Raw genomic sequence first — 27,667 nt, 5'->3', positions numbered from 1 at the left:
TATGGTAACCAGGTCTATCAGACTATATGGTAACCAGGTCTATAAGACTATATGGTAACCAGGTCTATAAGACTATATGGTAACCAGGTCTAACAGACTATATGGTATCAAGGTCTATCAGACTATATGGTAACCAGGTCTATCAGACTATATGGTAACCAGGTCTATAAGACTATATGGTCCCCAGGTCTATAAGACTATATGGTAACCAGGTCTATCAGACTATATGGTAACCAGGTCTATCAGACTATATGGTAACCAGGTCTATCAGACTATATGGTAACCAGGTCTATCAGACTATATGGTAACCAGGTCTATAAGACTATATGGTAACCAGGTCTATCAGACAATATGGTAACCAGGTCTATAAGACTATATGGTAACCAGGTCTATAAGACTATATGGTAACCAGGTCTATAAGACTATATGGTAACCAGGTCTATCAGAATATATGGTAACCAGGTCTAACAGACTATATGGTAACCAGGTCTATAAGACTATATGGTAACCAGGTCTATAAGACTATATGGTAACCAGGTCTATAAGACTATATGGTAACCAGGTCTATAAGACTATATGGTAACCAGGTCTATCAGACTATATGGTAACCAGGTCTAACAGACTATATGGTAACCAGGTCTAACAGACTATATGGTAACCAGGTCTATCAGACTATATGGTAATCAGGTCAATAAGACTATATGGTAACCAGGTCTATCAGACTATATGGTAACCAGGTCTATCAGACTATATGGTAATCAGGTCAATAAGACTATATGGTAACCAGGTCTATCAGACTATATGGTAACCAGGTCTATCAGACTATATGGTAACCAGGTCTATCAGACTATATGGTAACCAGGTCTATCAGACTATATGGTAACCAGGTCTATCAGACTATATGGTAACCAGGTCTATAAGACTATATGGTAACCAGGTCTAACAGACTATATGGTAACCAGGTCTATCAGACTATATGGTAACCAGGTCTATAAGACTATGGTAACCAGGTCTATAAGATTATATGGTAACCAGGTCTATCAGACTATATGGTAACCAGGTCTAACAGACTATATGGTAACCAGGTCTATCAGACTATATGGTAACCAGGTCTAACAGACTATATGGTAACCAGGTCTATAAGACTATATGGTAACCAGGTCTAACAGACTATATGGTAACCAGGTCTATCAGACTATATGGTAACCAGGTCTATCAGACTATATGGTAACCAGGTCTATCAGACTATGGTAACCAGGTCTATAAGATTATATGGTAACCAGGTCTATCAGACTATATGGTAACCAGGTATATCAGACTATATGGTAACCAGGTCTATAAGACTATATGGTAACCAGGTCTATAAGATTATATGGTAACCAGGTCTATCAGGCTATATGGTAACCAGGTCTATAAGACTATGGTAACCAGGTCTATAAGATTATATGGTAACCAGGTCTATCAGACTATATGGTAACCAGGTCTAACAGACTATATGGTAACCAGGTCTATCAGACTATATGGTAACCAGGTCTATAAGACTATATGGTAACCAGGTCTATCAGACTATATGGTAACCAGGTCTAACAGACTATATGGTAACCAGGTCTATAAGACTATATGGTAACCAGGTCTATAAGACTATATGGTAACCAGGTCTATCAGACTATATGGTAACCAGGTCTATAAGACTATATGGTAACCAGGTCTATCAGACTATATGGTAACCAGGTCTATCAGACTATATGGTAACCAGGTCTAACAGACTATATGGTAACCAGGTCTATAAGACTATATGGTAACCAGGTCTATCAGACTATATGGTAACCAGGTCTATCAGACTATATGGTAACCAGGTCTATCAGACTATATGGTAACCAGGTCTATCAGACTATATGGTAACCAGGTCTAACAGACTATATGGTAACCAGGTCTATCAGACTATATGGTAACCAGGTCTATCAGACTATATGGTAACCAGGTCTATCAGACTATATGGTAACCAGGTCTATCAGACTATATGGTAACCAGGTCTAACAGACTATATGATAACCAGGTCTATCAGACTATATGGTAACCAGGTCTATAAGACTATATGGTAACCAGGTCTATCAGACTATATGGTAACCAGGTCTATAAGACTATATGGTAACCAGGTCTATAAGACTATATGGTAACCAGGTCTAACAGACTATATGGTAACCAGGTCTATCAGACTATATGGTAACCAGGTCTATCAGACTATATGGTAACCAGGTCTATCAGACTATATGGTAACCAGGTCTATCAGACTATTTGGTAACCAGGTCTATAAGACTATATGGTAACCAGGTCTATCAGACTATATGGTAACCAGGTCTATCAGACTATATGGTAACCAGGTCTATCAGACTATATAGTAACCAGCACCAGGTGCTTCTACACCTGCATTGCTTGCTGTTTGGGGTTTTAGGCTGGGTTTCTGTACAGCACTTTGAGATATCAGCTGATGTACAAAGGGCTATATAAATACATTTGATTTGATTTATAAGACTATATGGTAACCAGGTCTATAAGACTATTGGTTTATTGCCTTAGCTACTAACAGTGTCATTTAATACCTGTAGTACTAGTGTAATAAGCATGTCTTAGCTTTGAATATCTTAGCTTTGAATAACCTTTATTTAACTAGGCAAGTCAGTCAATAACAAACAAATTTCACGGTCAATTGTTTGCCGCCCTATGGGACTTGCGATCACGGCCGGTTGTGATACAGCCCGGATCGAACCAGGGTCTGTAGTGACACCTCTAGCACCTCTAGCCACTCGGGAGCCAAATAGACCAGCCAACCAACCAACCCACATAATTCATAATTCATGAATTGCCTGGGACTTTCAGTCATTGCCTGGGACTAAACTAACTGGGGCATGTTCGCTGAACAGGACCCAACGTTTTGGGACGTTCTGATGTTATGAACAAACATGCCTCTCTGACATTAAGAATAGTAAATCAGGTCGGCTCTATATCTGGTAATTCTATCTGCAACATTAGACAACGTTTGGCGACTGAATGTTGCCTTGGTGTATATTCATCAGGAACCAACCGGAAACAAACCGGCCGAAACAGGGAGGGACTAACCTTAACTTGTCCAGTGAGAAACGCTCATTTTTGTTGCAAAACGTTTTGCTACGATCTGTAGGACTGAATACACCCCTTGAGAGCATGAGACAGCGTTCTTGCTGGTGATTACAACAACAAAACACCTTTCAGTTGTCAAACGATAGAAATTCCATGAATAGATGTGATTCCTTATTCTAAATGTCTGAGGCATGTTTGTCCTACATCGTGTATTTTGTATCTGAACGTTCCAAAACTATGCGTGCTGGGGCGGTTCAGCAATTTTTATACACGGAAGTCAAAGTGAAAGTACGATAGGTATATCGCTACACACGAGTGCAGCAGAAACAGATGTCAGGGACTCGAGGTAAGGCTTTTCTAACAATCGATCATAATAACTGTTAAATGAAGGTTAGGCCCTACTTGCTACATTTTAGCTGGTCCAGACTAGACTCCATAAAAGTTCAGAAAATTGAGAATCTGACGAATTGTCAAAATTAGTCAACATTAGGATCAGAAGTTCATGCTGTCTAGTAGATGTAGTTGTCTATAGGACGTATAATGTTATAAACTAGTTTGATTTGTTTCCTTATAAGCTATATAATATAATTTCAGGTTGTATTGTCACCCACTGATTCGCATTAGGATGAATCCTGCTAGTCTTAACTCAGGCGGCGGAGGGAGAGAGTCGAAAATCGATAATATAACTGCAATATAACTGTTCAATGGCCATTTCCATTAACGATTATTGAATAAATATAATTTATAAAGACCTCATCTGTGCCCAGTGTAGCCCTGTATAGGACCAAGCGCATGGGCGTCCCAGGTGGCTACAATGTGGAGGCCGGAAAATAATCCGTCGTCAATAGGACCGGTTTGTGTGTGGATTTCTTCATAGAAACCGCCTGAACCGAATTTTTCTCCAACTGGCACCTATAATTTAGTGTGTTTTTCTCCAAACTGGCCCCGAAGGCTGTGGTAGACAGCGCGCAATACGCGTTTTCTCGTAGCCTACCACTGTCTACCACAGCCTTAGGGGCCGGTTTGGAGAAAAATTAGGTTCAGACGGTTTCTATAGGTCTACAGATACATGATAGAATCTGGAGTTACGGATCATCGATATTCAGTAACAGCATTTTCGGAAACAAGGTGCCTACCCGCCTACACAATTTTGCCAGTTATTTTCCAGGCTTCACATTGTTTACCACCAATAACGCCAATGCGCGCATGCGCAGCGTCCAATATATTGTTAACCATAAAAATAAGAATGAATAGATTAGATCGTCTCCATTCAAGTCAATGACGTCATAAAAGGGTGGACTGGCGGCCATTTTGAGTGTACCCATGGTTCAGAATGTAAAGGTTAAGACCAGAGGATTATAATATCCCATAACTCTTTGCTCTACTACTAATGGTCCTATTAATTAGCACATTTTCTAACCCTTCCGCATGGCATTATTACTTATCATTATTATTTTGTTATTACTTTGTTATTACTTTGTTATTATTACTTATCATTAATACTTATCATTATTACTTATCATTATTACTTTGTTATTATTACTTATCATTATTACTTATCATTATTGCTTTGTTATTAATTTGTTATTATTACTTACCATTATTACTTACCATTATTACTTTGTTATTATTACTTTGTTATTACTTTGTTATTAATTTGTTATTATTACTTTGTTATTATAACTTATCATTATTACTTTGTTATTATTACTTTGTTATTATTACTTATCATTATTACTTTGTTATTATTACTTATCATTATTAATGTGTTATTATTACTTATCATTATTACTTACCATTATTACTTTGTTATTATTACGTTGTTATTATTACTTACCATTATTACTTTGTTATTATTACTTTGTTATTATTACTTTGTTATTACTTTGTTATTATTACTTTGTTATTACTTTGTTATTATTACATTATTACTTTGTCTTAATTTTCCCATCTTCAACCAGCTAGCTATGTATGAATAAGATGTATCTTATATGCTAACGTTAGCTAGCAGTCTAGATGGTTGTCTTCAACCTGACCAGCTAGCTATGTCAGCTATGTATGAATAAAATGTATTTTATATGCTAACGTTAGCCAGCAGGCTAGATGGTTGTCTTAACCTTCACATCTTCAATCCAGACCCATGACAGGAAGTAAAAGCAGCAACAGATACATTTACATGTTCATTGGGTTGGGGGCAGGGTAATGTAAACTCACCCCATTCTGTACAAATGTGCGTAACCACGACGTTCAAACGAGGCTACAAAGAAAATGAATGGGACTGTAGCGACTGTGTTGCCTTCAAAATAGGGGGTGTGAACTACGTTTCTATTCAAGCGTTGATCGACATGGTAACAGCTCTATAGTACTGGAGAAAAGTTGAGAAAACTGACCCTCCGTTACATCTTGACGTGCATAAAGCAACTATTTCTGTCTTACAATCTCTCTCCACCAGGTGGAGCACTACTCTCATCCTTTAAAAACAAGAAATGGACAGTGATGGGGTAAGGGGGGGATACCTAGTAATTTTTTTGCATCATTGCATGCGATCATCATTCTCAAAGCCGCTGTTTACTTCTAAGATCACTTTAGCACCTCCCGAAAAACCCGATTAAAATTCGACACAAACCTTCAAAGAGGTATGTAATGACACATTATCTAAACTCTTTATAGTGTTTTATTTACATTTTAGAGGCGATAAGGTGATACGTTTTAGGTACAGACTGTACTTGGGGTTTCAACTCAAGTTAAGAAAATTATATTGTCTCTAATTTATTTCATTTGTAAATTTCCAGTGAGACTCGCATGACGCTCTCCCGTTTGTTTGCTCGAGATCCCTGGACTGGGAACCAAACAGAAATAAGTGGGCTGAAATGTGTGTGTGGGGGGGGGGGGGGGGGGTGGCTAAGCTGAAATTGTCCACTGCTTGTGTTTTTTTTGCAAATACTGTTCATAATGCTGTCTAGTAGATTTTGTTGGCTTATAGGCCTATAGAAAATTATTTAATCTGTTTCCTAATATCCTGATTCCTAATATTCTGTTTCCTAATTTCCTGAAATCTGGATTCCTAGCATCCTGTTTCCTAATATAATTTCATAGGTGGTACTTTTCTAACTACAAATACTGTCATTACTGTAATTGAGTAACTTTTTCTGAGTATTATTTTACTTTACTCAGTACTTATTCCCTCCCTGGTGAGCGAGTGAGGGAGCTTGTGAGTGAAGAATAGTGGGAGTGAGGGAAAGAGTCTACATGGGTGATTGAGTGAATATCAGACAGTCCCATGGACAAGCAAGAAGTTAAAAATGTGTGAATGATTTAAATGGGTGAAATGGTTTTTTTTCTGGTGTCTGAATTGTTATTGAAGCAACTTTATTGCTTTTTTATTCATCAATACATTTTTATTGTTTATTTTTTAAATGTTCATTGTATATATACAAATCCTTAGTTTTTTTTTTACAGATGTTTCAACTCATCAAATAAATTAACCTAGTATCTACTAATTCCTCTCCTCAATGTATCTAAGGTGTAACAACATTCAAGGTATTTTTTTTAAGTAACTAAATGATATTTACATTACTATTTCTAAATCAGCTACTTTTTATTTTCCTTGTAGTTTTTTGTACATAATAACAACTTTTATTTCATTAAAATGTCATATAAGTAACAGTACTTCTAGTTCAGTAAAATGTCATATATTCAGTATTTGGACAATGACACAATTTGCATAATTTTAAATCTGTACGCAAAGGAAACAATCAAGATGTGCTTTAAGTGTAGACTCATCTTTAATTTAAGGGTTTTGTCAAAAGTACTGTATAAACTGTGTAGGAATTACAACAATTTTAGGCCCCCAATTTTAGGGTCTCGAAAGTAATTGGACAAACTAACATAAATTGTGAGTTTTAATACTTGGTTGCAAATCCTTTGCAGTCAATGACTGCCTGAAGACTGTAACCCATTGTCACGCCCTGGCCTTAGTATTCTGTGTTTTCTGTATTATTTTGGTTAGGCCAGGGTGTGACATGGGGATTTATGTGGTTTGTTTTGTCTGGGGTTGTTTGTAGGTATGGGATTGTGGTTAGAGTAGTACTCTAGGTAAGTCTATGGTTGCCTAGAGTGGTTCTCAATCGGAGGCAGGTGTTTATCGTTGTCTCTGATTGGGAACCATATTTAGGCAGCCATATTCTTTAGGTCTCTTGTGTGTGATTGTTCCTGTCTTTGTGTTTGTTGCACCAGAGAGGACTGTTTCAGTTTTGCATGTTTATTGTTTTGTATTATGTTCATGTTTGAGTTTTTTCTTTATTAAAGAACATGAACACCAACTACGCCGCATTTTGGTCCGATCCTTGCTATACCTCCTCCTCAGAGGAGGAGGAAGAAGAGAACCATTACACCCATAGACCAGATGGGTTTCTTCTCTCTGCCAGGCCTTTACTGCAGAGCTGTCTCGAGCTCCTTATTCTTGGTGCGTTTTGCCTTCAGCAAGTGAAATGGATGCTCAATTGGATTCAGGTCAGGTGATTGACTTGGCCATTGCAGAATATTCCACTTCTTTGCCTTAAAAAAGTATTTGCTTGCTTTCTTAGTATTGCTTCGGGTCATTGTCCATCTGCGCTGTGAAGCGCCATCCAATGAGTTTTGAAGCATTTGGCTGAATCTGAGCAGATAATAACATTAGACCTAAACCCTTCAGAATTCATCCTGCTGCTTTTATCAGCGGTCACATCATCAATAAATACAAGGGAACCAGTTCCAATACATTCCCATAACACCACCTCCCCCATGCTTCACAGTTGAGGTGGTATGCTTCGGATAATGAGCAGTTCCTTCCATTCTCCATACTCTTCCCATAATTTTGGTACAAGTTGATCTTTGTCTCATCTTGTTCTAGAACTGTATAGAACTGTTTTTTTGGCAAAACTCTAATCTGGTCTTCCTGTTTTTGAGGCTTACCAATGGTTTACATCTTGTGGTAAACCATCTGCATTTACTCTGGCAAAGTCTTCTCTTGATTGTTGACTTTGACACAGATATGCCTACCCCCTGGAGGGTGTTCTTGATCTGGCCTACTGTTATGGAGGGTTTTTCTTCACCAGGGAAATCATTCAATCTGTCATCCACCACAGTTGTTTTCCGTGGTCTTCTGGTGTTCCTGATGTTCCTAAACTCACCAGTGCGTTCTTTATTTTTAGGAATGTACCAAATAGTTGATTTTGCCACACCTAATGTTTTTGTTATTTCTGTCATCCATCTTTGACCCAAATCAGAACCCCAAATATACTCTTGTTTTACATCCATCCATTTACTCCATGTTAAGATGGCGCCGGAGAAGAAGCCTGATGTTTTACATGTTCCCAACCGATTCAGTTTTTTTGTTTGTTTCTTTGCTTTGTTTTGTAACTTATTTTTTAAACTTATTTTGTGCATAATGTTGCCGCTACCGTCTCTTATGACTGATAATAACTTCTGTACATCAGGACTGCATTTACTCACCATGCACTGACAGAATCGTGATGAGCCCGACATGAACAATATACTGCTTTCTCGGGAACAGATCCCTGTGATTTGCGTGAAGAGAAGCGGAGAAAAAGGGGCCAGAGGTCAGTCTGCCTTCTGAGAATTCGTAGGCGATCGAATAAACCCCTACTTCCTTTCATTCTGCTAGCAAACATGCAATCTTTAGAGAATAAAATCGATGACCTATGCAGAAGATTAAAATACCAAAACTGTAAGATCTTTTGCTTCATGGCTGAACGACGACACTATCAACATACAGCTGGCTGTATTTTTGTAAATAACAGCTGGTGCACGATAACTAAGAAAGTCTTGAGCTATTGCTCGCCTGAGGTAGCGTATCTCATGATAAACTGTAGACTACCTACCTAGAGAGTTTTCATCTGTATTTTTCATAGCTGTCTACATACCACCACAGTCAGAGGCTGGCACTAAGACAGCATTGAATGAGCTGTATTCCGACATAAGCAAACAGGAAAACTCTCACCCAGAGGTGGCGCTTCTAGTAGCCGGGGACTTTAATGCAGGGAAACTTAAATCTGTTTTACCAAAATTCTATCAGCATGTTAAATTTACAACCAGAGGGAAAAAAACTCTGGACCACCTTTACTCCACACACAGAGACGCGTACAAAGCTCTCCCTCACCCTCCATTTGGCAAATCTGACCATATAATTCTATCCTCCTGATTCCTGCTTACAAGCAAAAACTAAAGCAGGAAGCATCAGTGACTAGATCAATGAAAAAGTGGTCAGATGAAGCAGATGCTAAGCTACAGGACTGTTTTGTACAGACTGGAATATGTTCCGGGATTCCGCCGATGGCATTGAGGCGTTCACCACATCAGTCACTGGCTTCATCAATAAGTGCATTGATGTCGTCTCCGCAGTGACCGTACGTACATACACCAACCAGAAGCCATGGATTACAGGCAACATCCGCACTGAGCTAAAGGCTAGAGCTGCCGCTATCAAGGAGCGGGACTCTACCCGGAAGCCTACAAGAAATCCTGCTATACCCTTCGATGAACCATCAAACCGGCAAAGCGTCAATACAGGACTAAGATCGAATCGTACTACACCGGCTCTGACGCTCGTTGGATGTGGCAGGTCTTGCAAACCATTACAGACTACAAAGGGAAGCACAACCAAGAGCTGTCCAGTGACACAAGCCTACCAGATGAGCTAAACTACTTCTATGCTCGCTTCAAGGTAAATAACACTGAAACATGCATGAGAGCACCAGCTGTTCTTTAAGACTGATCACGCTCTCTGCAGCCGATGTGAATAAGACCTTTAAACAGGTCAATATTCACAAGGCCGCAGGGCCAGATGGATTACCAGGACGTGTACTGCGAGCATACGCTGACCAACTGGCAAGTGTCTTCACTGACATTTTGCAACCTCTCCCTGATCGAGTCTCTAATACCCACATGTTTCAAGCAGACCACCATTAATGTGAAGGTAACCTGCCTAAATGACTACCGACCCACTCACATCTGTAGCCATGAAATGCTTTGAAAGGCTAGTCGTGGCTCACATCAACACCATTATCCCAGAAACTCTAGACCCCACCCTAATTTGCATACTGCCCCAACAGATACACAGATGATGCAGTCTCTATTTCACTCCACACTGCCCTTTCCCACCTGGATAAAAGGAACACCTACGTGAGAATGCTATTCATTGCCTACAGCTCAGCGTTCAACACCATTGTGCCCTCAGAGCTCATCAATAAGCTAAGGACCCTAGGACTAAACACCTCCCTCTGCAACTGGATCTTGGACTTCCTGACAGGCCGCCCCCATGTGGTAAGGGTAGGTAACAACACATCCGGCACGCTGATCCTTAACATGGGGGCCCCTCAGGGGTGCGTGCTCAGTCCTGTCCTGTACTCCCTGTTCACTCATGACTGCACAGCCAGGCACGACTCCAACATCATCATGAAGTTTGCCGATGACAAAACAGTGGTAGGCCTGATCACCGACAACAACGTGACACCCTTTAGGGAGGAGGTAAGAGACTTGGTCATGTCGTGCCAGGACAACAACCTCTGCCTCAACGTGATCAAGACAAAGGAGATGATTGTGGACTACAGGAAAAAGAGGACAGAGCACACCCCCATTCTCATTGACGGGGCTGCAGTGAAGCAGGTTGAGAGCTTCAAGTTCTTTGGTGTCCACATTATCAACAAGCTAACATGGTCCAAGCACACCAAGACAGTTGTGAAGAGGGCACGACAAAGCCTATTCCCCCCCAGGAGACTGAAAAGTTTTGGCATGGGTCCTCAGATCCTCAAAAGGTTCTACAGCTGCACCATCGAGAGCATCCTGACTGGTTGCATCACTGCCTGGTATAAGCAACTGCTCTGCCTCCAACGGCAAGGCACTACAGAGGGTAGTGCGAACGGCCCAGTACATCACTGGGGCCAAGCTTCCTGCCATCCAGGACCTCAATACCAGGTGGAGTCAGAGGAAGTTCCTAAAAATTGTCAAAGACTCCAGCCACCCTAATCATAGACTGTTCTCTCTGCTACCGCACGGCAAGCGGTACCAGAGTGCCAAGTCTAGGTCCAAGAAGCTTCTAGCCCCAAGCCATAAGACTTCTGAACATCTAATCGATTTAATAACTCTACCTACATGTACATACAGTGCCTTGTGAAAGTATTCGGCCCCCTTGAACTTTGCGACCTTTTGCCACATTTAAGGCTTCAAACATAAAGATATAAAACTGTATTTTTTTGTGAAGAATCAACAACAAGTGGGACACAATCATGAAGTGTAACGACATTTATTGGATATTTCAAACTTTTTTAACAAATCAAAAACTGAAAAATTGGGCGTGCAAAAGTCTTAGGCAAAATCAACTTCACCAAGCTGCTGGAAATCGAACGCGCCCACAGAACATCAGCGCCGAAACCCCGGCCAGATGAGCCCCTATGAGCCGTCCTGATCAGGTTCCTCCGTTTCCAAGACAGAGAGAAGATACTGCAACTCGCAAGAGCCATCGATGGAAAGAGGGTCAGCCTTTTCCCAGATATGAGCGCGGATCTCGCCAGACGTCGCAGGCAGTTCAGACCTGCCGCCAAAGCACTGAAGGAGAAGAACATCACCGGCTACCTCATCCACCCTGCGCGGATGAAAGTTCAGTACAAAGGCCGAAGCCATCTCTTCAACACACCGGGAGAAATGCACATTTTTCTCAAAGAACTGAGCAACGTCTCCCCTCTCTGGGGGATAAAGTGCAGTTCGTTTGTTTTCTCTTACCAGCAGTTCAATCCGGATATCTCCTGGTCACTATAATTGATTTGTACATTTTCAACTAACCGTATCTTCAAAACTCTGAGTTTTTATCAACCTCCAGACAACATTCATAACCACATAAACTTAACATTAAAAAACGCTCCCAAAGCCAGACTATAGCTGCCAACTAAAAACCCCGAAACAATTTGTCTTGGCCGTCGCGCCAGGCAGCATAGCACTCGTCAAACTAAGCCCTCTGCATCTGTCTATGCAGAAACAGGTTGTAGAGGGGCAGGAAAATGAGCGGCCTGTAAAACAGGGCCTTGCATTAAACGGCACCCTATTCCCTATATAGTGCACTACTCTTAACAAGAACTCTATGGGGCTCTGGTTAAAAGTAGTGCACCACATAGGGAATAGGTAACCGTATCTTCCCGTATCTTCCCGGGGTGAGTTCTATTACATTTACAGGAGAGTATATTTTGGTTTACTGGGCGAAGCAATAAGTTCATCAACGTTTGTTTTCAATTTAGGTTTTTGGTTTAGTAAGAGAGGAAAAGCGAGCAGCAACGTATCTCTACAAGTTCATGTTTGATTGTTGTTTTAGTTTGGTTTTGATTATTTTTCTTCCTTTTTTCCATGTTTATTGTTTCCTTCCTAAAGAGACACACAGGTCACTTTTGCGCTCAAAACCAAAGTTGTAACATTTCCTAATTATCTGCATATGATAGATTTCTATTCAGTTACATATTTGAAACCCAACCTATGCTTAATCCACTAAAATATGTCACATTCAACGTAAAAGGTCTTAACAGCCCGATTAAAAGGAAAAGAGTCTATACATACCTTAAGAAATTAAAGGCCGACATTGTGTTTTTACAAGAAACACATCTTACAGCCAGTGAACACAAGAAATTGAAGAGGGAATGGGTAGGACAAGTTTTTGCATCCTCTTTTAACTCCAAAGCAAGAGGAACTGCAATTTTGATAAGTAGACACATCCCCTTCTGCACCACCAGGATGGCTACTGGTTGGAGGAGATTTTAATTTTTGCTTAGATACAGTTCTTGATAGGTCTTCTGATAAACCCTCTTTTCTTACCAAAGCCGGCAAGCTGTCATTCATGAAAGATCTCAATTTACTAGACATCTGGAGATAGTTGCACCCACAGGATAGGGACTACTCTTTTTTATTCACACCCACACAAGACACACACACGCATAGATAACTTTTTACTTTCGACACAACTGTTTCATAGAGTGTTAGATGTCGAGTATCTCCCCAGATTGCTTAGTGACCATTCTCCTCTGGTATTATCAATCTCCATTCCTACCAAGGTAAATGGAGCATATAGATGGAGACTAAATTCTACACTCCTAAAGCAACCTGAATTTTGTGCATTCATCAAAGAGCAGATGAATATTTTTTACTTTGACAAACAAACCCTCTGCTCCTGACAGCTTCATTCTTTGGGACACATTGAAGGCCTATCTGAGGGGATTATTTCCTATACTAAAGGGCTGAAGAAAAAACACAGTGTGGAACTGATTGTCCTTGAATCTGAAATCTCTGAGAAAACCTACCAAAGAGGCCCGGCTAAAGATCTATACAGGCTTTTGGTAAATAAAAAACTTAAATATAATATTCTGAACACATATCAAGCTGAGAGGGCCATCACTAAATCAAAACAGCGTTATTACGAGCTTGGAGAGAAAGCTCACAAAGTATTGGCATGGCAACTGAAAGCAGAGGAAAGTAAGAGGACAATTAATGCCATAGAAACTCTTACTAATGAGATATCTTTCGACCCTACTGAAATTAATAATACTTTTAAGAAATACTATGAAGACCTCTACACTTCCCAATCAAGTGATGATCTATCAGAGATCGACTCCTTTCTCTCCTCCCTCAACCTCCCATGCCTGTCAGGGGAAGACAGCTAGCGCCTGAGTGAACACTTCTCAGTTCCTGAATTGTTGGAGGCCATTAAATCCTTACCTTCTAATAAATCTCCTGGGGAGGATGGCTTCTCTCCAGAGTTCTATAAATAATTTAGGGAGCTGTTGGTCCCCTACCTTATGGAGGTACTTAAAAAAGCCAGAGAAGACAACTGCTTTCCAGAGTCCTTCTCTCAAGCAGTGATTACTGTAATCCACAAGAAAGGGAAAAACCCGCTAAAGTGCGCCTCCTATAGACCAATCTCTCTCCTTAACACAGATTGTAAACTGGTCACCAAGATGCTATCTAAGAGACTGGAGTCATGTCTTCCCCTGTTGGTCAACCCAGATCAGACTGGCTTCATAATTAATAGATTGTCCTCCAATAATCTCAGAAGGTTCTTTGATATAATTCACCTTGCTAACAAAAACAAAATACCTAGTGTTGCAGTCTCCCTCGACGCTGAAAAGGCCTTTGATAGGGTTGAATGGCCATACCTCTTTCGCGTCTTGGAAAAGTTCGGTTTAGGTACCGTGTTTGTAAATTTGATAAAATCACAATGGTGGATGGTAATCTGAACAACCTCTATAAACTCAATCTGGCCAATTTGTTGGTTGACCTTTGTAAATGGATGGACTTACCTCTCACTCTACTGGGTAGAATTAATGTAATTAAAATGAATGTCCTGCCCAGGTTTCTATATCTGTTTCAATCTCTCCCTATCCCTGTTCCCACAGCATTTTTTTCCTCTCTCGACCAGACGGTTTATCTGGCACGGCAAAACCCCTAGGGTTGGCCTGGATAAACTGACCCTTGATTACAGTCAAGGGGGCTTAAACCTCCTCCATTTTAGAATGTACTACTGGGCTGCACATTCTAGGTTTCTGGCTCAGAGGTTTGACAATGGTCCCTCTCCCTCATGGTTGAACATTGAAAAGCTTGAGGTAAATGATGACACTGGGGCAGATTTGTTTTACAAATGGGACAGAAAATCTATAAAAACCATCACAGACAACCCTTTAATCATACATTCTGTCCTGGCATGGTGCAAACTGCATGAGCTGTTCTGACGAGGGGGATTCCTTTCCCCTAAAACCCCTTTATGGAACAATAGATTGATCCCTATGTTTTTTCCAGAATAGTAACTTTAGACCATGGTCTGATAAGGGGATCACTCTTCTGGAACATTGTTACGAGGAGGGAGTTCTTATGTCTTTTGATCAGCTGAAACAGAAATACCACTTGCCTAACAGGGACTTCTTTAGCTACCTACAACTACGAAACTTTATTAGGGTGACTCTCAAGGGACAATGGAACCTACCTAAGACGTCACCTATTGAACAACTCTGCCACGCAGACCAACCACTGTTCAGGACCATTTCCCGTGTATACGATGCTCTTATGGCAGGACTAACACTGCCTGGGCTAGATAAACCCCGACTTAGATGGGAAAAAGATCTGGGTATTGATCTTGATGAGGATCTATGGAGTGACCTATGCAGGGATGGTGTTACATCCACATTGAACTCCAGATACAGACTGATCCAGTTTAATTTCCTCCATCAGCTCTATATCACCCCATCTAGACTGCACAAGTTCAACCCATATATCTCCTCCCTACGTTTTAGATGTGGCTCAGATGAAGGAACATTCCCCCATTCCACTTGGCAGTGTTCAAAACTACACGGTTTCTGGCAGGGGGTATGCGATACCTTATCCTCAATTCACGGGGTTGCATTCCCTTTAGACCCGGAGGTCTGTCTACTGGGTAACTTTACTAACACCAATCTTAGGCAAAGCCATACTATAAAGCTAACAGAAATATTGCTAGCGATTGCCAAGAAATGTATTGCCTTGAAATGGAAATTGGATTCCTCCCTGCCAGTTGCAATGTGGCTATCGGAAATTAATAGTTGTATCTCTTTGGAGAAAATCACTTACTGCTTGAGGAATAAGTTAAAGACATTTTACAGAATTTGGCAACCTTTTATTTTATTGATTATTTGGAGAATCTCCCACAGCTCATTGATTGAATCTATATATAACCCTCACATAATGTTTCACACGTAATGTATAATATGTAGCCTACGGCAGGTGATCCAATGTCTCATAATTTTTTTATAGAATTTTTCTTATTGTATGTTTGTTTATATAATTATTATTATTATTATTTTTTTACGCTCGTCTGTTATTGTCACTTTGTCCTATTGCTGTCTAATATCTTTTCACTTTTTCACTTTCACTTTGTTTTGAATGTTCTTAATTGGAAAATGCAAAATTAAAATATAATAAAAAACTTTTAAAAAACTGCCGGGGCTCGTAAGTTTTTCACTGTAAGGTCCACACCTGTTGTGTTCGGAGTGACTAATACAATTTGATTTGATTTAGTTGCTGTATGTTTATTTAATATATTTAATATATTTTACATAGGATAAAATGTATAATTGAATAACTAAACCTAATCATTACTTGACTGTTCTACTGTTGACTATGTACTGTCTTCTTCCAGAGATCCAACGTGTTGAAACATACCAGTGATGTTGCAGTAACAACCTGAGACATGGCTTCTACAAGACAATCTGCTTTAGAGTACATTACAAATGGAAGGCGACGTCTCATTGGAAGGCTCCAGAATCTGCCCCTCATTGTGGAAAACCTGTTCCAGCGCAAGGTTCTTCACGAGGAGGAAGTCAGTAAAATTCAGGCTGAAGTTGACCATTTTGACCAAACCAGAAAAATACTGGACTGGGTCTCGGCCAAAGGAGAGGCTGCATGCTACGAGTTACTGACGATTCTAGACATCACAAGGAAGAGGACCTTAGATGATGCTGACTTACAGCAATGGATCAGCTGCTTCCCCTTCGAGGAAGACCCAGAGATGACAGACTACCTTGTTGGTAAGTTATCATATAGTATCCTATTAGTATACACTATATAGTATACAAATGGCTGGGCTGAAAATAGAAATGTGTCTTTCAAATATTATTTTAGGTGTGGTTAATTTTTGTGCGACTCAGTGAACAGGGTTTGTACTTTTGGCACTATTCCTTTGGTTCCATGGTGCTGGGGAAGCTATTTGAAGAGCACATTGAAGGGGGTTGTACCTTTTTAGATTGGTCATCCTTGTTTACGATGAACAATGTCCTTTTCATGAAGTAAAAATGCCTTTATTATAATGGCATGTTCAATAGAGATTTGTGTCATTGTAATCCATGCTGAAACATGTCAGAGTTTTTATAGATATATAGATATTGTTCATTTTTGTTTTTACTCCCCCTCGGTTCTTCTTGTTTTTGATTACCATGAATCCCCAAAAGATCCAATTTAATCTATGAAGAGTGTATCCTTGTAGTTTTCTATCCTGGTTTTCTCTCGTCCTTTAGATTGGCTTTGATTTGTTGGCACAGTGCATTTACTCTCTCTTCCCTTAATACCCTTATTTTAGGTTCAAAACCCTGTCACAGATATCAGACACAGCTGAAATGTAAAGCACGGAAGATCACAGAGGGTGCATGGACACAAAGCTGTAGTCTCCTACCAGAGAGATGTAGAAATGATGGGACGTTCTCTTACACCCCTCTTGTGTTAGATACAGATGTGTGTTCATCTCTCTCTAAAATTAAAATGAAGAATAAAAAATGCAAGAAAGCTCGGCCTAAAAAACTAAAGAGCTTCATCCCCTTGGCCAAACAGGAAACATCCCCAGCTGACCTGCTTAAAACACATGAGAATAAAATCCTCCTGGTTGGAAAACCTGGAATTGGAAAAACATCAGTCACCCATCAGATGTTGAACCTCTGGGCAGAGAAAGATCACAGAGAACTAGATTACATGTTTTATTTTGACGTGAGAGACATTTCACACAGAAAAGCCATGAGCCTGGAGGACCTTCTCTTTAACATGTACAGTGAGCCAAACGAAAGTAAAGAAGAAGTGTTACAGGATATTAAGAAAAACTCTGAAAACGTTGTCATCATATTTGATGGAATCACAGACCTCTCCTCTCTGTCGGTAGTAAAGGACCTTGTGGAGAACCTCCTCCCGGATGCAAAGGTTGTGACCACATGCAGACCAGATCAATCGGAAGACTTCCTGACAGACTGGCCCACAGACTGGTTCAGAGTGGAGGTGAAAGGGTTCAGTGATGAATCCATCAGGGCTTATTTAACACAGATGCTGAGTGCTGAGCCTGACTCCTTGAGCAGTGTGTTAAACAACCTAGAGTTGTTCAGTCTGTGCCATGTCCCAATGTATGCACTGATGGTGGTTGCCTGCATTTATTTCCCTACATCAGTGGCTTCTAAACAGACATGCACTATAACTGAAATGTACATTAACATCCTCCATCACTGCATCCAAAAACACAGTGGCAAACGACTGGAAGATCACAACAAGTGTCTCAAAAAAAACAGAGAGAAAATATTGTCTTTGGCAGAAATTGCTTTTGATGCAACAAATGAGAAAAACATGAACTTGACAACACTGAGTTGTGAAGAAAGCAGTGTCCATTTTGCGTTCTTGGGGGCATTTATGGTTAACATTTCACCCACAGAGTCAGACACTTGCGCTGCATTTCTCCATTATACAATGCAGGAGTTCTTTGGTGCCCTTTGGCTCTTACAGAATCCAGACAAAATCAGAGAGGTTCTCGAGAAGTGCCAAACTGAAGAATGGAAACACACAAAACACTTAATTCCTTTCCTGTGTGGGCTTCTGAATGAGAGGAATACTAGATTGGTAAACAGTCTAGTTCCAGCTGAACAGATCAAGAAGACATCAGATTGGTTCTTCAAGGAAGTGGTGAACACATTTCTTCCATCTCAAACAAACCAAGATCATGTAGAAGGTGGTGATCCTGAGTTTGAGATAGATCTTCTGTTTTTGTGTCAGTGCTTGTATGAATATCAGTCTACTGAGGCCTGTCAGCTTTTCCTGGACAAACTGAACTACCATCTAGACCTGAGTGGAGAACATCTTGATCCTCACCAGTGCTGTGCAGTCTCTTATGTGACAAGTCAGTCTGCAGAGAGAAAGGTTGGCTTGGACCTGAACGGCTGCACTGTGTCAGTCCAAGGAGTAAGGCTGATACTGGGCTCTCTGAAGAATGTCAGACATCTTGGGTAAGGTTATTATCTGTGTACAAACTAACCTAGTCAAATAAAGATTGGTAATCACCAAACCATACAACTACTTTAAGTCCTTGTTTGTATCTCTGTAAATTGAAAAACTGTCTCAAGACTTTTCCCTACTGATTAAATCACCCCCAAATCCCTGCAAATAAGTTATCTTGATGAATGCAACACACACTATCAGTAATTTACTGAGTTAGTTACAAAACCTTTGGCTACTTCAAAAAATGTAAGATTTAAATTAAAAATCTAATCTGTTTTCTGATGATATATCTGACCCTTCAATGCATGTCAGACATCTTGGGTAATATTTGTTTTGTCTAATTCTAAGCAACCCATCTTTAAAAATATATATCTTATATTCTCTTCCCTTCAGATACTGAGTTATAAGCACTTCTTTGTCATGCTACTTTGAAATAATCTGTATAATCTCATTTATAATCTATTCTCTTTTAAAGACCATCCTCTGATGATTCATCTGACCCGTCAATGTTGTGTCAACTCTGGACAACTTTGCTGAGCAGTGAGGCAGAGATGGACTTCACCAGCTTACTTGGTATCTGTGGAAATGAGTTGCACCTTCCAGTCCAGGGTGAAGGACGAGTGTTTGAGAGAGCAGAAGAAGTGATGAAGCAGAGTCTAGAGAGGGTTCATCTCTGTGTACACTGGGATCAGAGAACTGTTCTCAGTAAAGCTCTCAGCAAAACCATCTTAAAGTGTCTACCAAATATCAACAAACTCAGGTGAGTATCATCCAGCACCATATCGGTCAGTATCATCCAGCACCATATCGGTCAGCGATCAGTATCATCCAGCACCATATCGGTCAGCGATCAGTATCATCCAGCAGCATATCGGTCAGCGATCAGTATCATCCAGCAGCATATCGGTCAGCGATCAGTATCATCCAGCAGCATATCGGTCAGCGATCAGTATCATCCAGCAGCATATCGGTCAGCGATCAGTATCATCCAGCAGCATATCGGTCAGCGATCAGTATCATCCAGCAGCATATCGGTCAGCGATCAGTATCATCCAGCACCATATCGGTCAGCGTTGTTATAGTGTAGTGCAGTATGTCTGTTTCTGTTGTTATAGTGCAGTATGTCTGTTTCTGTTGTTGTAGTGCAGTATGTCTGTTTCTGTTGTTGTAGTGCAGTATGTCTGTTTCTGTTGTTATAGTGCAGTATGTCTGTTTCTGTTGTCATAGTGCAGTATGTCTGTTTCTGTTGTTGTAGTGCAGTATGTCTGTTTCTGTTGTTATAGTGCAGTATGTCTGTTTCTGTTGTTGTAGTGCAGTATGTCTGTTTCTGTTGTTGTAGTGCAGTATGTCTGTTTCTGTTGTTATAGTGCAGTATGTCTGTTTCTGTTGTTGTAGTGCAGTATGTCTGTTTCTGTTGTTGTAGTGCAGTATGTCTGTTTCTGTTGTTGTAGTGCAGTATGTCTGTTTCTGTTGTTATAGTGCAGTATGTCTGTTTCTGTTGTTGTAGTGCAGTATGTCTGTTTCTGTTGTTATAGTGTAGTGCAGTATGTCTGTTTCTGTTGCTGTAGTGCAGTATGTCTGTTTCTGTTGTCATAGTGCAGTATGTCTGTTTCTGTTGTTGTAGTGTAGTGCAGTATGTCTGTTTCTGTTGTTATAGTGTAGTGCAGTATGTCTGTTTCTGTTGTTATAGTGCAGTATGTCTGTTTCTGTTGCTGTAGTGCAGTATGTCTGTTTCTGTTGCTGTAGTGCAGTATGTCTGTTTCTGTTGTCATAGTGCAGTATGTCTGTTTCTGTTGTTGTAGTGTAGTGCAGTATGTCTGTTTCTGTTGTTATAGTGTAGTGCAGTATGTCTGTTTCTGTTGTTATAGTGCAGTATGTCTGTTTCTGTTGTTGTAGTGCAGTATGTCTGTTTCTGTTGCTGTAGTGCAGTATGTCTGTTTCTGTTGTCATAGTGCAGTATGTCTGTTTCTGTTGTTGTAGTGTAGTGCAGTATGTCTGTTTCTGTTGTTGTAGTGCAGTATGTCTGTTTCTGTTGTTGTAGTGCAGTATGTCTGTTTCTGTTGTTATAGTGTAGTGCAGTATGTCTGTTTCTGTTGTTATAGTGTAGTGCAGTATGTCTGTTTCTGTTGTTGTAGTGCAGTATGTCTGTTTCTGTTGTCATAGTGCAGTATGTCTGTTTCTGTTGTTGTAGTGCAGTATGTCTGTTTCTGTTGTTATAGTGCAGTATGTCTGTTTCTGTTGCTGTAGTGCAGTATGTCTGTTTCTGTTGTTATAGTGCAGTATGTCTGTTTCTGTTGTTATAGTGTAGTGCAGTATGTCTGTTTCTGTTGCTGTAGTGCAGTATGTCTGTTTCTGTTGTTATAGTGCAGTATGTCTGTTTCTGTTGTTGTAGTGCAGTATGTCTGTTTCTGTTGCTGTAGTGCAGTATGTCTGTTTCTGTTGTTATAGTGCAGTATGTCTGTTTCTGTTGTTATAGTGTAGTGCAGTATGTCTGTTTCTGTTGCTGTAGTGCAGTATGTCTGTTTCTGTTGTTATAGTGCAGTATGTCTGTTTCTGTTGTTGTAGTGCAGTATGTCTGTTTCTGTTGTTGTAGTGCAGTATGTCTGTTTCTGTTGTTGTAGTGCAGTATGTCTGTTTCTGTTGTTATAGTGTAGTGCAGTATGTCTGTTTCTGTTGTTATAGTGCAGTATGTCTGTTTCTGTTGTTGTAGTGTAGTGCAGTATGTCTGTTTCTGTTGTTATAGTGCAGTATGTCTGTTTCTGTTGTTGTAGTGCAGTATGTCTGTTTCTGTTGTTGTAGTGCAGTATGTCTGTTTCTGTTGTTGTAGTGTAGTGCAGTATGTCTGTTTCTGTTGTTGTAGTGCAGTATGTCTGTTTCTGTTGTTGTAGTGTAGTGCAGTATGTCTGTTTCTGTTGTCATAGTGCAGTATGTCTGTTTCTGTTGTTGTAGTGCAGTATGTCTGTTTCTGTTGTTATAGTGTAGTGCAGTATGTCTGTTTCTGTTGTTATAGTGCAGTATGTCTGTTTCTGTTGTTGTAGTGCAGTATGTCTGTTTCTGTTGTTGTAGTGCAGTATGTCTGTTTCTGTTGTTGTAGTGCAGTATGTCTGTTTCTGTTGTTGTAGTGCAGTATGTCTGTTTCTGTTGTTATAGTGCAGTATGTCTGTTTCTGTTGTTGTAGTGCAGTATGTCTGTTTCTGTTGTTATAGTGCAGTATGTCTGTTTCTGTTGTTGTAGTGCAGTATGTCTGTTTCTGTTGTTATAGTGCAGTATGTCTGTTTCTGTTGTTGTAGTGCAGTATGTCTGTTTCTGTTGTTGTAGTGCAGTATGTAGATTTTGAAAAGGCTTTTAAAGTATGACTACAATAGATATATAAATGCCTGGACTTGTATCGCTCGTCGGAAGAAGTTGACCAAGGTGCAGCGTGTCACACCCTGACCATAGTTTGCTTTGTATGTTTCTATGTTTTGTTTGGTTAGGGTGTGATCTGAGTGGGCATTCTATGTTGTGTGTCTAGTTTATCTGTTTCTGTGTTTGGCCTGATATGGTTCTCAATCAGAGGCAGGTGTTAGTCATTGTCTCTGATTGGGAACCATATTTAGGTAGCCTGTTTGGTGTTGGGTTTTGTGGGTGATTGTTCCTGTCTCTGTGTTTGTTGCACCAGATAGGGCTGTTTCGTAACACAGCGTGTTCATGATCTTTATTTCTCACTAAAACAACAAACAAAATGTCACAGAACAAAAAAACAACATCCCACAACCTAAGGTGGGAAAACATGCTGCCTAAGTATGATTCCTAATCAGAGACAACGGTAGACAGCTGTCCCTGATTGAGAACAGACTTCACTGCCCACATGAACAAATACTTTCACTTTACTATAGAATACTACAATAAAGTATCCAAAACACTACAGTAAAGTCTGCAGTCTAGTATGGTAGTATTTTTTAAAGAAGACATTACAACAACACAAGAGACACACATGACAACAGTATTCAGTCTGTTAAAGAGGCAGCAGTCACATTCTCCATGCTTCTATCTGAACATAGACATTCTTGTGTTTTATGGGTCACAGGTTTACCCCTCTACAACATCAGAGAGGATCCCCTGAAAGACTGGAGACAGAAGAGAAAGCAGTCCTACTAGATTTGTGTCTACAAGCAGCACTAGATCACACAGAAACATTCCAGAGAACTGTGAACACACTGCTGTCACTGTTCTCTGTGTATCAAACTGAGAGATATGACATCCTGCTGGATCTGTACTCTCATGTGAAGTACAATAGGAATCAAACAGCCAGGAGTATCCTTCCATCATTGAAGCCACTTTACCAGTCAGCTCCTGCAGTCTGGTCCATAGACCTCTCAGAGAGAAAGGCCTCCCTCCTCCTAGAGGTGCTGAAACTCCAACCAGGGAAGAAACCAGTAGAGCTGAAGGACTGGTCAGATGAAGAGAGTGAAGTGAGGAGTTTCCTTCAGTGTCTGCCCTACATCTCACAGCTGAGGTGAGTGAGTTTATCCAACAAGAGTCCATATATCACTGACCTGGTGTAGATAGTATTCATGGTTTACACTGTCTTTATCTTGTTAATACATGCACATATGAAGAAGCTGTAGAACCTCTAATTCACTAGGGATTTAAATTGAACAAATTTCCAATTCATAGTTGTATTGTTTTAAAAGATGGAGTCATGTGGTGCTATTAGTTTTCAGTTCCCCAACCCTGTTACTCATATCAGTCCTCATCACTCACCTGTTTATCATCTCTGTTTTAAACTGTTTGTTCAGATTTTGTTATAGAATTTTGTAATCAATGTTCATAAATGTAAATTCTCTTAATCGGTCTGCTACCCAGAGGTGGTAAAGTTCTGGTCTTAAATTAAACAGACAGAATTCCCAGCTCACAATTGATCAAATCCAAGTTTATTAGCGAGAGCTCTGCTGTGCATATACAAAGACGTTCCTTATATAATATTATTTTAACCTACGCACATACATACACACTAACATTAGGATTCTCTCTTTTTTCTCCTGAAGTCCCACCACAGTTTATTACCACTCAGCTGACAGTTTCAATCTCCCCAAGATACGAGAGCTCTGTCTCACCAGATTTACAGCCGGGTCGGTTCAAACATGAGTTAATGAGACATTCCTCTCTTCCCAGGTCCACACAACATCTACTCCCTAATGGTTAAGTTTCCGGATTTAATCATTTATCTTCATAAAATCTTTTAACAGATTTTCTCTACTGAAGGACATAAAGAGGACAAATAGAGAGAAGACATTCCTACTGAATCTGTGTCTTCAAGCAGCTCTCCATGAGAGAGAAACCATACAAACAGCTGTAGAGAAAGTGTTGTCGCTGTCTAAAGTATATCACAACCAGAAATGTGATTTCCTGCTGGATCTGTTCTCACATGTGAAGGACTATGAGACTCAAACAGGCAGGAGTGTCCTTCCAGCATTACAGCCAGTTTACCAGTCAGCCAGTCCTGCAGTCTGGTCCATAGACCTCTCAGAGAGAAAGGCCTCCCTCCTCCTAGAAGTGCTGAAACTCCAACCAGAGCAGAAACCAGTAGAGCTGAAGGACTGGTCAGACGAAGAGAGTGAAGTGAGGAGTTTCCTTCAGTGTCTCCCCTACATCTCACAGCTGAGGTGAGTTGGATAAATACATTTCAGGGGTTGTAGTTGTCTGTCCCTGTATTTCCCTTTAGAGATGATGCTTGTAGCTTTCTGCAGTAACTTAATAATTAAATATACACATACTGTTTGGAAAATATGCAGTCTTTGTAGTCATGATTTTAAGGAACAATTGAAGTGAATGTTGAGTTTAGAAAGATAGTCATTGTATTTTACCCACCATAATGTGACCATCAGAAATGCATATCATATCTCTCACATATTAATCTATTTGTTGTTAAACTGTTCTTGCAGTTTTACTCCACCACAGGATCAGAGAAGATCCCCTGAAGAGAGGACAAAGAGAGAGAGGACATTCCTACTGAATCTGTGCCTTCAAGCAGCTCTCCATGAGAGAGAAACCATACAAACAACTGTAGAGAAAGTGTTGTCACTGTCTAAAGTAAATCACAACCAGAAATGTGATTTCCTGCTGGATCTGTTCTCACATGTGAAGGGCTATGAGACTCAAACAGGCAGGAGGGTCCTTCCAGCATTACAGACAGTTTACCAGTCAGCCAGTCCTGCTATCTGGTCCATAGTCCTCTCAGAGAGAAAGGCCTCCCTCCTCCTAGAAGTGCTGAAACTCCAACCAGAGAAGAAACCAGTAGAGCTGAAGGGCTGGTCAGATGAAGAGAGTGAAGTGAGGAGTTTCCTTCAGTGTCTGCCCTACATCTCACAGCTGAGGTGAGTCTGAACATGTGGTGGTTAGTGATTATGTGATACTAGTGGTTATTATCTTGTAGAAACATTTGACATATTAAACTTCGTGTTGGTAAATCTTGTAGCAGTATTGTTAGAGAGGGGTAAAGGTAAAGATTTTGTTGGGGCGCCAGGCAGGTATTAACCCTGTAGAAAGGAAAAGAGTAGGATAGAGAGAGACCCACTACCAGACACACACACATCAGCAGAAGAGACTGTCTAGAGTGTAGCCTGTTAGCCAGATAGCCAGCGGAGAGAAAAGATAAGACACACCATATAAAACACCCATCACAGCACAGGGGGAACCCCACCAATAATACCTCATACAATAATGATGGCAGAGCAATTTAACAACAACTTCCTAGAAACAATTTACAAGAAAGAACCCAGTCATCAACATGAGAGGATTTGCAGTAATCTGTATTACCTCCCAGTGGAGGAGTGCAGAGGGTATGAATGGTGGGGGGTCATAGACAAACAAAGTCCTTAAAATGTCCACAATCTTCTGGGCCACATGTCATTAGTACCACATATATACAGTTCAAATAATAAGACACAATAAACTGTCAAGAAACCTCCCTTTAACTAAAATGTCAACCCTAATACGTCTGGCAGGGCAATGATAGTCCAGCCACGCTGAACCTCAAAGGGAAAAGCATTGAAAACATTGATAAAGTCTGCAGCAGTGTAAAGCACTGGAGAGAGAGAGAGGGGATGAGAGAGAAGAGAGAGAGAGAGAGAGAGAGAGGGGGATGAGAGAGAAGAGAGAGAGAGAGGGAGAGTGAGAGAGAGAGAGAGAGAGCGAGAGGGGGAGAGTGAGAGAGAGAGGGAGAGAGAGAGGGACGAGAGAGAGAGAGGGACGAGAGAGAGAGGGACGAGAGAGAGAGAGGGACGAGAGAGAGAGAGGGACGAGAGAGAGAGAGAGGGATGAGAGAAAGAGAGAGAGGGACGAGAGAGAGAGGGACGAGAGAGATAGGGGCTAGAGAGGGCCGAGAGAGAGAGAGAGAGAGAGAGAGGGACGAGAGAGAGAGAGGGACGAGAGAGAGAGAGAGAGGGGGACGAGAGAGAGAGAAAGGGACGAGAGAGGGACGAGAGAGAGAGAGAGGGACGAGAGAGAGGGGGGAGAGAGGGGAGAGAGGAGATGGAAGGGAGAGAAGAGAGAGTTGGGAGAGGGAGAGAGAAGAGAGTGAGAGAGGGACGAGAGACGAGAGGGACGAGAGAGAGAGGGACGAGAGGGAGAGAGAGAGAGAGGGAGATGGAGGGACGAAAGAGAGGGACGAGAGAGAGAGAGAGACAGACGAGAGGGACGAGAGACGAGAGGGACGAGAGAGAGAGGGACGAGAGAGAGAGGGACGAGAGAGAGAGAGGGACGAGAGAGAGAGGGACGAGAGAGAGAGAGGGACGAGAGAGAGAGAGGGACGAGAGACGAGAGGGACGAGAGAGAGAGAGGGACGAGAGAGAGAGAGGGACGAGAGAGAGAGGGACGAGAGGGAGAGAGAGAGAGGGAGAGGGAGGGACGAAAGAGAGGGACGAGAGAGAGAGAGAGACAGACGAGAGGGACGAGAGAGAGAGAGGGACGAGAGAGAGAGAGGGACGAGAGAGAGAGAGGGACGAGAGAGAGAGGGACGAGAGAGGGACGAGAGAGGGAGTGAGGGACGAGAGAGATAGAGGGACGAGAGAGGGGAGAGAGGGAGAGAGGGAGAGTGAGGGACGAGAGAGAGAGGGAGAGAGAGAGAGAGAGAGAGACAGACGAGAGGGACGAGAGACGAGAGGGACGAGAGAAAGAGGGACGAGAGAGAGAGGGACGAGAGAGAGAGGGACGAGAGAGAGAGGGACGAGAAAGAGAGGGACGAGAAAGAGAGAGAGGGGGACGAGAGACGAGAGAGAGAGAGAGAGGGAGAGAGAGATGGAGAGAGGAGGGAGAGAGGAGGGAGAGACAAGAGAGGGAGAGAGGGAGAGAGGGATGAGAGAGAGAGGGATGAGAGAGAGCGGGACGAGAGAGCGAGAGAGGGACGAGAGAGCGAGAGAGGGACGAGAGAGAGAGAGAGGGACGAGAGAGAGAGAGAGAGGGACGAGAGAGGGGCGAGAGAGAGAGAGGGCCGAGAGAGAGAGAGAGAGAGAGGGACGAGAGAGAGAGAGAGGGACGAGATAGAGAGAGAGAGAGAGAAAGTGAGAGGGAAGAGAGAGAGAGAGAAAGTGAGAGGGAAGAGAGAGAGAGAGCGAGAGGGAAGAGCGAGAGAGCGAGGGAGAGTGCGAGTGAGAGAGAGAGCGAGGGAGAGTGAGTGAGAGAGAGAGCGAGGGAGAGTGAGTGAGAGAGATAGTGAGTGAGAGAGAGAGTGAGAGGGAAGAGAGAGCGAGAGGGAAGAGAGAGA

The 27,667-nt window shown here is 41.4% G+C and overlaps 2 protein-coding genes across 5 annotated transcripts in view; both read left to right on the top strand.

Moving 5' to 3' along the window:
- The window catches only part of LOC110513232 (uncharacterized), a 137,992-nt gene that overhangs the window by 79,668 nt on the left and 30,657 nt on the right, over positions 1 to 27,667 (top strand). The window lies entirely within an intron of this gene.
- The window catches only part of LOC110510945 (uncharacterized), a 43,369-nt gene continuing 32,018 nt past the window's right edge, over positions 16,317 to 27,667 (top strand). For 2 of the 3 annotated variants that reach the window (XR_016488708.1, XM_090209772.1), the window contains exons 1-6: positions 16,317 to 16,706; positions 17,255 to 18,929; positions 19,397 to 19,681; positions 22,991 to 23,419; positions 24,153 to 24,569; positions 24,849 to 25,280. Coding sequence is in view for 2 of the 3 variants with exons in the window: in XM_090209772.1 (XP_090065898.1) it covers positions 16,370 to 16,706; positions 17,255 to 18,929; positions 19,397 to 19,681; positions 22,991 to 23,419; positions 24,153 to 24,569; positions 24,849 to 25,280 (3,575 nt within the window). In the remaining variant the exon portion in view is untranslated. The remainder of the gene's footprint in view (positions 16,707 to 17,254; positions 18,930 to 19,396; positions 19,682 to 22,990; positions 23,420 to 24,152; positions 24,570 to 24,848; positions 25,281 to 27,667) is intronic. The other variant, XM_090209773.1, reaches the window with a different exon arrangement.

This window comes from Oncorhynchus mykiss, chromosome 19, assembly GCF_057628025.1.
Source record: "Oncorhynchus mykiss isolate SJ-2025 chromosome 19, ASM5762802v1, whole genome shotgun sequence".
In the NCBI taxonomy this organism is placed as follows: domain Eukaryota; kingdom Metazoa; phylum Chordata; class Actinopteri; order Salmoniformes; family Salmonidae; genus Oncorhynchus; species Oncorhynchus mykiss.
Note: the sequence above shows the minus strand (reverse complement) of the source record. Positions and strands in the feature narration are given on the sequence as shown.